The sequence below is a fragment of the Heteronotia binoei genome, chromosome 19, assembly GCF_032191835.1.
Source record: "Heteronotia binoei isolate CCM8104 ecotype False Entrance Well chromosome 19, APGP_CSIRO_Hbin_v1, whole genome shotgun sequence".
Taxonomy (NCBI): Eukaryota; Metazoa; Chordata; class Lepidosauria; order Squamata; family Gekkonidae; genus Heteronotia; species Heteronotia binoei.
In genome coordinates, this window is record NC_083241.1 from 395,755 (window position 1) to 407,930 (window position 12,176).

General features: G+C 55.6%; 2 protein-coding genes across 2 annotated transcripts; one reads left to right on the forward strand and one right to left on the reverse strand.

Annotated features, from left to right (window-relative positions):
* Positions 1 to 2,469: 2,469 nt before the first annotated feature.
* Positions 2,470 to 5,671, forward strand: HYPK (huntingtin interacting protein K). Its single transcript, XM_060260244.1, has 4 exons — positions 2,470 to 2,750; positions 4,690 to 4,745; positions 5,179 to 5,230; positions 5,318 to 5,671. Exons 1-4 carry the CDS (start codon positions 2,565 to 2,567, stop codon positions 5,411 to 5,413), a joined length of 390 nt encoding a protein of 129 aa, XP_060116227.1. The 5' UTR covers positions 2,470 to 2,564; the 3' UTR covers positions 5,414 to 5,671.
* Positions 5,672 to 6,608: 937 nt separating this feature from the next.
* On the reverse strand, positions 6,609 to 11,106 carry MFAP1 (microfibril associated protein 1). The gene is made up of 9 exons (XM_060260106.1): positions 10,811 to 11,106; positions 10,511 to 10,730; positions 9,988 to 10,117; positions 9,441 to 9,628; positions 9,037 to 9,145; positions 8,788 to 8,948; positions 7,719 to 7,878; positions 7,279 to 7,368; positions 6,609 to 7,096 (listed from the first exon to the last, which is right to left on the reverse strand). Exons 1-9 carry the CDS (start codon positions 10,911 to 10,913, stop codon positions 6,914 to 6,916), a joined length of 1,344 nt encoding a protein of 447 aa, XP_060116089.1. The 5' UTR covers positions 10,914 to 11,106; the 3' UTR covers positions 6,609 to 6,913.
* Positions 11,107 to 12,176: the final 1,070 nt, after the last annotated feature.

The window sequence follows — 12,176 nt, forward strand, 5'->3', positions numbered from 1 at the left end:
CTGGGGGGGGGAGGGAGTGGGGGGGGCTGGGCACCTGTGGGGGGGCTTCCCTCTGCCTGTAGCAGCCATGGGGGAGAAAGGGGGAGGGGAAAGGAGAGGGGAGGGAGGGGGCCTGGGCACCTGGCTGGGGTCATGCAGGTCTGGGGGGGGGAGGGGAGTGGGGGGGGCTGGGGCACCTGTGGGGGGGCTTCCCCTCTGCCTGTAGCAGCCATGGGGGAGAAGGGGGGAGGGGAAAGGAGAGGGAGGAGGGGGGCCTGGAGCACCTGGCTGGGCTCTTGCAGGTCTGGGGGGGGAGGGAGTGGGGGGGGGCTGGGCACCTGTGGGGGGCTTCCCCTCTGCCTGTAGCAGCCATGGGGAGAAAGGGGGAGGGGAAAGGAGAGGGGAGGGAGGGGGGCCTGGGCACCTGGCTGGGTCATGCAGGTCTGGGGGGGGGAGGGAGTGGGGGGGGCTGGGCACCTGTGGGGGGGCTTCCCCTCTGCCTGTAGCAGCCATGGGGGAGAAAGGGGGGGAGGGGAAAGGAGAGGGGAGGGAGGGGGGCCTGGGCACCTGGCTGGGTCATGCAGGTCTGGGGGGGGAGGGAGTGGGGGGGGGCTGGGCACCTGTGGGGGGGCTTCCCCTCTGCCTGTAGCAGCCATGGGGGAGAAAGGGGGGAGGGGAAGGAGAGGGGAGGGAGGGGGGCCTGGGCACCTGGCTGGGCTCTTGCAGGTCTGGGGGGGGGAGGGAGTGGGGGGGGGCTGGGCACCTGTGGGGGGGCTTCCCCTCTGCCTGTAGCAGCCATGGGGGAGAAAGGGGGGAGGGGGAAAGGAGAGGGGAGGGAGGGGGCCTGGGCACCTGGCTGGGGTCATGCAGGTCTGGGGGGGGGAGGGAGTGGGGGGGGGCTGGGCACCTGTGGGGGGGCTTCCCCTCTGCTGTAGCAGCCATGGGGGAGAAAGGGGGGAGGGAAAGGAGAGGGGAGGGAGGGGGGCCTGGGCACCTGGCTGGGCTCTTGCAGGTCTGGGGGGGGGAGGGAGTGGGGGGGGCTGGGCACCTGTGGAGGGGCCTTCCCCTCTGCCTGTAGCAGCCATGGGGGAGAAAGGGGGGAGGGAAAGGAGAGGGGAGGGGAGGGGGGGGGGCCTGGGCACCTGGCTGGGCTCTTGCAGGTCTGGGGGGGGAGGGAGTGGGGGGGGCTGGGCACCTGTGGAGGGGCTTCCCTCTGCCTGTAGGCAGGGCACATGGGGGGGGAGAGAGAGGGGGGGAGGGGAAGAGAGGGAGGGGAGGGGAGGGGGGGGGCCTGGGCACCTGGCTGGGCTCTTGCAGGTCTGGGGGGGGGAGGGGAGTGGGGGGGGCTGGCACCTGTGGAGGGGCTTCCCCTCTGCCTGTAGCAGCCATGGGGGAGAAAGGGGGAGGGGAAAGGAGAGGGGAGGGAGGGGGGCCTGGGCACCTGGCTGGGCTCTTGCAGGTCTGGGGGGGGGGAGGGAGTGGGGGGGCTGGGCACCTGTGGAGGGGCTTCCCCTCTGCCTGTAGCAGCCATGGGGGAGAAAGGGGGGGAGGGGAAAGGAGAGGGGAGGGGAGGGGGGCCTGGGCACCTGGCTGGGCTCTTGCAGGTGGGGGGGGCTTCCCCTCTGCCCATATGAGCCATGGGGGGGGGGCCTGTGAGGGAGCGGGGGAGGGGGATGGGGAATGGGGGGGGGCCTGGGCACCTGGCTGGGCTCATGCAGGTCTGGGGGGGTTCCCCTCTGCCCTAGCAGCCGGGGGGGGGGGAGAGGGGCCTGGGCACCTGTGGGGGGGCTTCCCCTCTGCCTGTAGCAGCCATGGGGAGAAAGGGGGGAGGGGAAAGGAGAGGGGAGGGAGGGGGGCCTGGGGCACCTGGCTGGGCTCTTGCAGGTGGGGGGGGGCTTCCCCTCTGCCCATATGAGCCATGGGGGGGGGGCCTGTGAGGGAGCGGGGGAGGGGGGATGGGGAATGGGGGGGGGCCTGGGCACCTGGCTGGGCTCATGCAGGTCTGGGGGGTTCCCCTCTGCCCTAGCAGCCGGGGGGGGGGGAGAGGGGCCTGGGCACCTGTGGGGGGGCTTCCCCTCTGCCTGTAGCAGCCATGGGGGAGAAAGGGGGGGGGGAAAGGAGAGGGGAGGGAGGGGGGCTGGGCACCTGGCTGGGCTCTTGCAGGTCTGGGGGGGGAGGGAGTGGGGGGGGGCTGGGCACCTGTGGGGGGGCTTCCCCTCTGCCTGTAGCAGCCATGGGGGAGAAAGGGGGGAGGGGAAAGGAGAGGGGAGGGAGGGGGCCTGGGCACCTGGCTGGGGTCATGCAGGTCTGGGGGGGGGAGGGAGTGGGGGGGGCTGGGCACCTGTGGGGGGCTCCCCGAAGCCTTGCTCTCCCCTCCCCCCAAACGGCCCACCCCTGAGGGGAGCGGGGGCGTGGCCTAAGCCGCAGACCCCGCCCCCGGAGCTGCCGGCCCCCCGCAGGGCTGTCACTCAACCCCCGGTTTCCGGAGGCGGGGAGAGGAAGTCCCGCCCTCCCCCTGCGGCGAGGCGGCTGCCGGAAGTGCGCGTCTTCCGCGACGGAAGCTGCGCTGTGGTGGGCGCGGGGCGATGGCGGCCGAGGGCGACGTGGAGCTGGAGCTGGAAGCGGAGCCGAATGGTTCGGCCACGGGCGGGGATGGCGCCGGGGGACGCCCGGCCGAGAAGCCGCGCAAGCACGACAGCGGCGCCGCCGACCTCGAGCGCGTCACCGACTACGCGGAGGAGAAGGAGATCCAGAGCTCCAACCTGGAGACGGTGCGCCCGCAGGGAGGGAGGGCGGGGCGGGCGGAGAGGAGAGCCACGCAGAAGAAGCGCCAGACCCAGAAGACGAGGCAGGGAGGGAGGGAGGGGAGAGGTGGAGAGAAGGCCGCTTTCCACGCATCCTCCAAGCTGCCCGCTGCTTGGCTTGGCAAAGTGCTTTCAAGAGAGCGATGGCTTCTCCAAGTCAGCCGGGGGGGGGGCGGGCTTCGAGAGCCACACAATGTGTGGAGGAGCTCCATGCGGCTCCTGAACCACTGTTTGGACACCCCTGCTATAGACTACCAGATGCCAATTTTGATCTGTGTTAAGGGGTTGTCAATAAATACAGTAATTCTGCCCTTATACAAACCCCCACTGAGGCCCCATTTGGAATAATGTGTACAGTTTGGGATGACACCTTTTAAAAGAAGATATTGGATTTATATCCCGCCCTCCACTCCGAAGAGTCTCAGAGCGGCTCACAATCTCCTTTCCCTTCCTCCCCCACAACAGACACCCTGGGAGGTGGGTGGGGCTGGAGAGGGCTCTCACAATAGCTGCCCTTTCAAGGACAACCTCTGCCAGAGCTACGGCTGACCCAAGGCCATTTCAGCAGGTGCAAGTGGAGGAGTGGGGAATCAAACCCGGTTCTCCCAGATAAGAGTCCGCACACTTAACCACTACACCAAACTGGCTCTCCCCAAACTGGCATTGAAGAGTTGGGAACAGGAAAGAAAAAACATGTCTTGCTTTTTGGTTTCAGTAATGGTGATTGAGGTATGAATAATAGAGTTGGAAGGGACCTCCAGGACCATCTAGTCCAACCCCCTGCAAAATGCAGGAAACCCACAAATACCTCCCCCCCACACACACCCAGTGACACTTGCTCCATGTAAGAAGATGAGGGCGGGGGACCTTCCACGGCCCCTGGCCAAACTGGGCTTGAGAAAAATTGCTCCCTGATCCCAAAGTGGCAAACAGTTTCCCTGGGTGTGTGAGAAAGGGCCATGAGAACTAAGCATGATGCAACCCTTCCTGCCCTCTTCTCACAATCTGCCTAAATTCAAAGAATCGTAACCAAACCAATATAACCCTTTGAACAGCTGCTTCAAACATACGTTTTTGCTAATACAAATAATATTTTTTCTTACAAAATCTCTCTGATACTTAATTCTATAGTGAATCAGCCTTCTCTACAACACAGAAAGAACTTTTCACCTTCTCCCTTACTGGCAGTGGATGTATGACAATGTACTGCTGGACTCAGAGTTGCTTCTGTTTCTTTACACAGTGTGTCGCTGCCTTGTAGGGCTCACTGCCATGAACTGGGATGAGATGGATTTAAAAAGGGGGTTGGATAGATCTAAGCAGCCCCATGGCGCAGAGTGGTAAAGCAGCAGTACTGCAGTACTGTGATCTGAACTCTCAGCTCACGACCAGAGTTCGATTCCAGCAGAAGCTGGATTCAGGTTGCCGGCCCAAGGTTGACTCAGCCTTCCATCCTTCCGAGGTCGGTAAAATGAGTACCCAGCTTGCTAGGGGGAAGAGTGTAAAAGACTGGGGAAGGCGATGGCAAACCACCCCGTAAAAAGTCTGCCGTGAAAATGTTGTGAAACGTCACCCCAGAGTCAGAAACAACTGGTGCTTGCACAGGGGACCTTTCCTTTCCTGGATAGATCTGGTTTTGGCTATTAGCCATGGTAGTAAAATGGAGTCTCTGGATTCAGATGCAGCATCCCTCTGATCATGCTGTGTTGCGGAGCAATCAGCAGGCCCCCATGTGGGCTTTCATCTGGCATCTGAGTAAGGAAAGAGGACGCTGGACTGTGTGTGTGCGATCCAGCATGGCTCCTCTAAGGGATCTTATGTGTCAAGTATATGATGTGGGTAGTCTGGCAGATGGACACTTGATGAATTAATCACACATTCTGGAATCGCCTCTCCCCCCTAACAGGCCATGTCTGTGATCGGAGACAGAAGATCCAGAGAGCAGAAAGCAAGGCAGGAGCGGTGAGTTCTTCCTGTCATCGGCTGCTTTCTCAGCCACCCCGTAAGAGCTGCCGTGTGCCAGCTGTGGGCTATGAAGGTGGCTTGGTGCCAAAGCTGATCCCTATAGTTACTGCAAGCGTTTGGCGTTTTCCATAAAGGTTTTACACCTGTTTTAACTGCAGGAGGAGGCTGTACATGTTTCAAATGTTAAGAAATTAGTGTAACCATAAATCTTTAATTGCATCTTTTTGCTTGCTTTACAGCAGCAGAAACCATGGGGGAGGGCAGGATGTAAGTCAAATAAAATCAAACTTCAGTTTGCTAGTTCAGCACCAGAATTCTGCTTCTGTTCAGTGTGCTGCAGCCCAAATGCTGCCGGTTGTGGAGCATCAGACTTTATTGTGGAGTTGGATGTTGTCTGGGGGCCCTGAATAGCTTTTCCTTTTGCTTTCAGAGAGAAGGAACTGGCCAAAGTTACAATCAAGAAAGAAGATTTGGAGCTGATTGTGAGTCTTAGGTTTGCCAGTGGAAACAGCTTTCTGCAGGTATGACACAGCAGGCGCAGCCCCAACTCTTTTTTGTTTTCCCCACAGATGAATGAGATGGAGATATCTAGGGCAGCAGCTGAGCGCAGCTTACGGGAACACATGGGAAATGTCGTGGAGGCACTGATCGCCCTTACCAATTGAGAGCTGATGCACCAAAGGAGAGAATGAAAGAACTTTGCCTTTTCTCAGCATATGGTGTACTGTACTCAGCATTAAAGCTACTGGATTAGAAGGTGTTTGAAATGATGCCGTTCACATGGGATTGAACAGGATCCACTGTATGACCTCTGTCTCTTCAGTGGGGTAACGCTGGTGTTAGCTCTCCCGCATGAATGGAAATCCTTATCAATGTCCAAAATCACATTTTTGTTGACTTAATAAAATAACTATAACACAGAACAGTGTGAAAGCTTCATCCAGCTGCATATTACAAAAACAAGCAATACATAAAGTGCAGCAGATTTTCTCAGGACATGATCCAAACAGCTGGTTCTTGTTACTGAAATGAATTATGTGGGATTGGCAGATTTAAAATGCTGCTGGTGGTTTGCTGCACTGCTGGCATTCTGGGAGCAAGTAATAAACAGATTCTTGCCACTGGAAACAAAGGCCAGTGATAAATAGCCCAACAATCTCTAACAGGAGGAAAAGTAGTTGGATCCTTTGGAGGCTGAGAGGAGAGAAGCACGTGGTGGACTTTCTGCCCAAGGTGGCTCCGGCTTAGCCTGTGCCAATTGGTCAGCTTTACTTCATCTGCAGCATTAAGGGCCACTCCTGCAACCCTGCAGAGTTGCTCAGCATTTCACTCAGGAGCACAGCAGAAGCAGCTCTTAATATCATACCTGCTTTTATTCTTCCTTGCGTCCAGTCTGCTGAAGAGTTCTGGAGAACTTGACAGCTCGCAGACAGTGCTGTCATTTTTGAAATTGAGTGAAAGGTATTGTGATGTGGCTTTTGCCTACAACTCCTTCCCTAACAACTTGTGCATAGAGAGTTTGACTTCCATCAGTCACTCAAGCTTGATTCCACTTTCTGCAGCAGGCCACAGCTCGTATGTTGTGGCATGAAAACGGTTACACTATTGGCACAGAGGGCCCACCAGCAGTCCCCACTGTCTCAATGTTAACCTATTTCAACATCTGTAAGTGGTCTTACTGAGCATAGTCCTGCTGTAGACAGAGAAACCTGATGAGGCCTCAGCTCCAGCTGAGTTTTGCCTCAAGCAGTAGAAGCCACTGATCTCACCTGGCCACATCTGCCACCACCAGCAAGCCTTTGCTGCAGCAGCCGCTGTGACGGCGCTTCCCCCCTTCCACCATTAAGCAGCACAGCAGCAGATTGTAAAAAACCTTTAATATGGTTTCATCTTATTTCCCCTCCCCCCACATAAAGAACAAAAATAATTTACAATCTGCCAAAAAGCACCCCCCCCCGCATGCTACGAAAAGGACTTGTAGCCAGGCAGCCGTTCTGCAGCAGGGGGACCAGAAGTTATGGTGCTGGCTGGCTTGTCTGCTGCTCTACCCCACTGAGGCATCCAAGAGGGGAGGACGGGTCTGGCCCACACCTGTGCCAATACTCCATGACCTCCTCCCCTAAGCATTGGGGCCAATGTCCCATGCCCTGCACTGCTCTCCCCCTTCAGTTCACCTTCCGCTTCTTGGCAGAGGGCCTCTCAAAGACATCCCGCACCCCAGCTGCCTTCTGCTTGAAGAACTTGGTATTTTGTGCACTCTCCTGGCCCCAGGCGGAGTCAAAGGAGGTGGTATCCTGGTCCACCAAGTGCGTGTATTTAGTTCGCCCAGAACGCCCAAAGTTCTTCACCTGGAAAGCAGAAGAGAATTTTAAGGAAAGGGTAAATTTTGAGCAGTGGCCAAAGAATCACCTTTGATTTCAGTAAAACTCCAGGCATTGGGGGTGGCGTGGGGGTTATGGATACATAAGGGAAAATTCAAGTTAGCTACAGGTTGTGTCCCGCCCCTCCAAAAAAAGTGTTCCTCTTTCACCTGCATGACTTTTGGCAAGATGGTCTTGTTGAAGTGATCCTCCAGAGTTGGGGCACTGAAGTCCCTCTTGTACACATCTTCATCTTCATCCTGGGAGTAAAGAGTCAGGGTTGAGTGGGGGGCAAGGCCTCACACCTTCTCTCCTCTCCATTGGTTTGTGCTGGAGAAAAATGCCTCTATGGGTAGTTCAGGGAACACTCAAATGAAGCAGAGGCCATTTCTTCTTCCCAGGCCCTGCAGTGATGCCAACAGGCCCACTTCAGGCTCCTCCCAACACAGCTCCTGCTGCATTCCAGAAGCTTCTCCTCTCCTACAGGTCCCAGGCAGAAAAGGGGCTGTCCCAGCACCACTGCCTGAGATGCCGTGAGTTGGAGATGCAGATACAGTCCGTGTGCAGACCCTGGACTTCTCTCCCCTCCTCACCAGTGCTCCCCACATACCATGAAGAAGGCCCCCCGATGGTAGTACTTCTGCAGGAATTTGTATTTGCCCTTCACTGCCTTGTTGGTGATGACTTTGCCATTTGCTCGGAGCTCTGCGCGGCGTTCCTCCTCTGTCAGATTCCTCACACGCTCAATCTCTGCCTTCTCCTTCTCTAGCCTACAGAAAGGTTAAAGTTCCATTCAGGAATCTGTTTCGTTTAATCAATTTATATCCCACCCTCCCTGCTGAAGCAGGCTCAGGGTGGCTGCACAGATAGCCTCTCCATGCATGCCCCATCTCCCATGGTGGAGAGACTTGCATTTGCCCAGGAAAAAAGCAAACAAAAACAAGTATTTCAATCAGCTTCCCAACCAATTTATATATTCTCTGAGTCAGCATGCATGCTAGTAAGTTGCCCTGACAATGGTTTGTGACCAATGAGCTGTCATGCTAACTCTAAAACTTCTGCTGTAACCATATGTGCTGACGTGATTAATCACAATGTTAAAGGTTTCACTTTGGCTTCTACTACAAAAAGATATCAAACATTACTTGTCCAAAAAACACTGTGTTCAGAGCTCTCCAGAAGCAAGTCTGGTAACAAGAGCAAGATAAAATCTAATTGTTCCAATTTACACAGTAACATAGTTTGACTTGTGTTGTCACGCATAACGCTTATTGTACAGCCTCCTCCATTTAAAACCTACCTTTCTCTCATTTTGCTTGACAGAGGTTCTAATTCATATTTAAGAGACTGCATAGGCATTCATATGTTTCTGTTATAGTTTAAAGCTGAATAAAATGTTTAACCAATTTTTAAAAAAGTAATCACATTTTAAAAATCAAGCTTTAGGTTTTTAAAAATTGGTTTATACTTGCACCTGCTTTCCAAATCATCTACTAAACTCCTTGCCAGATCAAAGGAATCAAATCCCACTAGAATTCACCTCAAAAACTCCAGCTCCTCCTCAGTCCAGAAAACTCCCTCGTCTTGAGGCAGCCACCATAGACAAAGCCCTGTTTGACGCTGTGCCTCAGGTATTCAGAGAAGAAAATGGCCCTTAGCTCTGGCCCAACTACACTTACGCTTCCCGTTCTTCACGGTCCCGCTTGATCCGCTTCAACTCCCGGACTTTCCAGGCCTCGTATTCTTCCTCATCATTTTCATCATCGGTGTCAAGCGCATCCAGGGCAGCCAAAGACCGCCTGTTTTCCTCCAGCTCTTTCTTCGCTTCCTCTTCCACGATCTGCAATGTCAGTCAATGTGGTGAGTTCCTGACCCTGTCTAGCTCTCTGTTCCACCCTCAGAGCAGCATTCTTGTGTTTCCCTCTTACCTTAAGCGTGTACTTGCGCCTCTCCTCAGCCATCCGCTTCGCCTCCTGCTCCAGTTCTTTCTGCTTCACTGCCTCTGCCTCTCGTTCCTGGACTGTGACTCGGTCCTTCCTGCAGAGACATTTGTGGTGAGCCCTGTGCTCTTTACTGCCCTACTCTGTGCAGAATGACAGCCATGAAACTGCCCTCTAGAATCCATGCATGAATTTGATGAACTCCCCGGCTTCTTCTGGGGAACTCCAGAGACCATGCCTTCTCATGCTACCAACAAGAAGAAACCATGCCAGTGTTGCAAAACAGGGAATGCTTTCACAGCAGATTCCCGGCCCCTTCTGATGCCGCCCTAATATGAAATCAGTTGATGAGAATTAACTTCCACCCGCCTCAAAGCAGCAAAGGCCCCTACTTGCGGATGAAGACTGGTTTGAGGCGTGGCTCAGTCTCATCCTCACTGTCTGTGTATTCCTCGTATTCCGACTCAGACTCTGACTCCTCCCCAGAGTGGCCTTCATCTTCCAGCTCCATCACTTCCATCTCCTCATTCTTCCGCTCCTGGGCACGTTGCCGCATCATGCTACGGCGGCGCTCAATTTCCTAGCAACAGAGAAAGGGTGAAGCACAGTCCCTGTGGCTGTATTAGAAAGAGATATCTTACATACGCAATTAATAAAAGTTAGACATTCTTCAGAATCTTCAGTTATAAAATCACAAATAATGTGCTGAAACTCATGCCAGTCAGACTAGATGACTAGTCTGAGTTGGTATTAGATATTTTTATGTAATAATGTGTTTCTACAAGAAAACATACTTCTGAAATTCAGAAGGATGCAGCAGCACAAATGTCCGACCCCTGGCAGTGTTGGAATAACTTTGTTATTTGCAAGCTTCACGTGGTTCCACCCAAAACACAAAGCCTAAGAGTGTTGGAATCTAGAGTGCAACCAGATCTGTACCTCATCATCAATTTCTTCCTCTTCTTCTTCACTGGTGTCCTCCCGTTCCATGTGCCATGCCTCTCCCTCCACTTCGGAGTCACTCTCCCCCACCACTTCTGGCTCCACAATCTTACGGTGCCTTGCCAGCCTGGAAAATAAACTCAGTTGTAAGCCAGAGATTTTGAAACAGCTGCCTCGTCACATGTGCAGGCATAACTTGGCTTCTGTGCCTCTTCCTCTCATCTGCCTAGAAGAGCCACATGTGGTTCTTTCACACATATTGTGTGGCTCTTGAAGCCCCACCCCATTAGCTGACCTGGAAAAGGCATTTTTCTCTTTAAATCACTTCTGCAAACCAAGCCAGCTTGGAGAGTGCATTTAAAGTTGCTTTCTTTCCACTCTCCCTCCTTCCCCCATCTATTTGCCTGCCTTCTTTCCGGCTCTCAAACACCTAATGTTTATTCTACGTGGCTCTTATGCACCCCTGGCCTAGAGCTTCAGACGATCTTTGGGTGGGTGCCACAGCCCCGGCCAGGCCAACCTCTCCTCCACGTCCTCGCTGATGCGGTTTTGGAGGCGCCGCAGCCGGGGGTCGCTGGCCAGCTCTTCGTCTTTCTCCTCGGGCTCGAGCTCCTGCTCCTTGGCCTTCTTGATGAACTGGAACTCCTCGTCCTCCTCGTCGGACGACTCCATGGGCGCGTAGTCGGGCCGCTTGCCGGACACGTAGCGCTTCACCTTCACCTTCTCCATGGAGATCTCGCCTGCGGGGGAGGAAGCGGCGGCGGTCAGCGCGGCCCCCACCCCACCCCGCCCGCCTCCCCCCACCGGGTCTCCCGCTCACCCTTCTCGTTGCGGACCGGGACGGCGCCGGCCGTGGACTGGATGGGGGGCTGCTTCATGAGGGCGCTGGCGCTGCCGCCGCTGCCGCCGCCGGAGCCCGCCATGGTGACCGGGAGGGGAGGAGAGGAGCGGCCCGCCTGCTGCAGCGACGTTGGCGACCACCGCTGAGGCGACCCGGAAGTTTTCCCGCGCGGGTCACGCACTTCCGGCAAGGGGCCGCCAGAGCAGGAAGGAAGAGTCCCTTGGCGCAGCCCGCTTCCGGAGGCGGGACTTCCTCCTCCTGGCGGGGGCTGAGAGGGCGAGGGACGGAGGGAGGGGCGCGGCTCTGCGTGAGTCGCTGTTCGCCCCCGCCGCAGAGGGGGAGAGGCGGCCACTCCTCCTCCTCCTCCTCTTCTGGGGCTGCCCTGGAGGAGGGCGCCAGGCTCTCTCGCTTTGGCAGCCTCGGGTTAGTACCTCTCTCGCCTGGATTCGCACTCGCAACCGCGGCGCTGGACCGCCCCGCCCCGCCCCTGGATGGGGCCGAGACTCCTGCGGCACACGGAGGGCTGGCGGGCGGGCGGCCTGAGAGATCCAGTGGAGGACTGCGGGGCCTTCGAACGTGGTGGTGGGCGCGGGCACAGCCCACCCCCCGCAAGCGCTGGACAGCGAGGCTTGGGCGGAGCATGAGAAGGAGGGCAGGAAGGGATGCGTCTCGTCCTTCTCATGGCCCTTTCTTACACCCCCGCAAGGAAATGCTGACCCCCACTTTGGGGTCAGGCAGCAGTTTTTCTCCAGGACGGTTTGGCCAGAGATCCTGGAAGGTTTGGGGGGCTTTATGCCACCTTCTTGGAGTAGAGTAGGGGTCACTGGGGGTGTGGGGGAGGTATTTCTGAGTTTACTGCATTGTGCAGAGGGTTGGACTAGATGACCCTGGAGGTCCCTTCCAACTCTAGGATTCTGCGATTTCCTCTTCTGCCCAGCTAGTAAGGGCACTGGAGTTCTTTCCTTGCCCTGCATCCCTCGAGTGAGTATAACATATAGTGTCTAATTTATTCCGTTATTTCTAGGCTGCCTTTCTCACTAAGATTGAAGGCAGGTGACACTGTGTGCATCAATGCAAACAGCAGGGTCAGCTATCTAATAAGCAGTGTAACAGGATTCCAGCAATCTGAAACAAGGCATAAAATATTAGACTAGATACAAAGCAGGAAATGGTATTAAATATAAAACAATACAGGGACAGCAAGGTTATACAGTAAACAAGTGACACATACTACAGAGTGGTACAGTTCACAGTCCTGTCTCCTTTATAGAAGTACCTTCCTGAACCATTCTGTTGTAACCATCCCAGCTTGATAAAAACACCCTCCTAAATAATCCTGTTTAAC

Bases quoted from the DNA above. Each gene is read 5' to 3' on its own strand.
- MFAP1 (XM_060260106.1), bottom strand. From the start codon at position 10,913: ATGGCGGGCTCCGGCGGCGGCAGCGGCGGCAGCGCCAGCGCCCTCATG. The intron at 9,629-9,987 runs GTACAGATCTGG...CTCTGTTGCTAG, and splicing joins AGGAAGAAATTGATGATGAG to GAAATTGAGCGCCGCCGTAG. The intron at 7,369-7,718 runs GTATGTGGGGAG...CTTTACTCCCAG, and splicing joins ATCGGGGGGCCTTCTTCATG to GATGAAGATGAAGATGTGTA.
- HYPK (XM_060260244.1), top strand. From the start codon at position 2,565: ATGGCGGCCGAGGGCGACGTGGAGCTGGAGCTGGAAGCGGAGCCGAAT. The intron at 2,751-4,689 runs GTGCGCCCGCAG...CCCCCCTAACAG, and splicing joins AGAGCTCCAACCTGGAGACG to GCCATGTCTGTGATCGGAGA. The intron at 4,746-5,178 runs GTGAGTTCTTCC...TTTTGCTTTCAG, and splicing joins CAGAAAGCAAGGCAGGAGCG to AGAGAAGGAACTGGCCAAAG.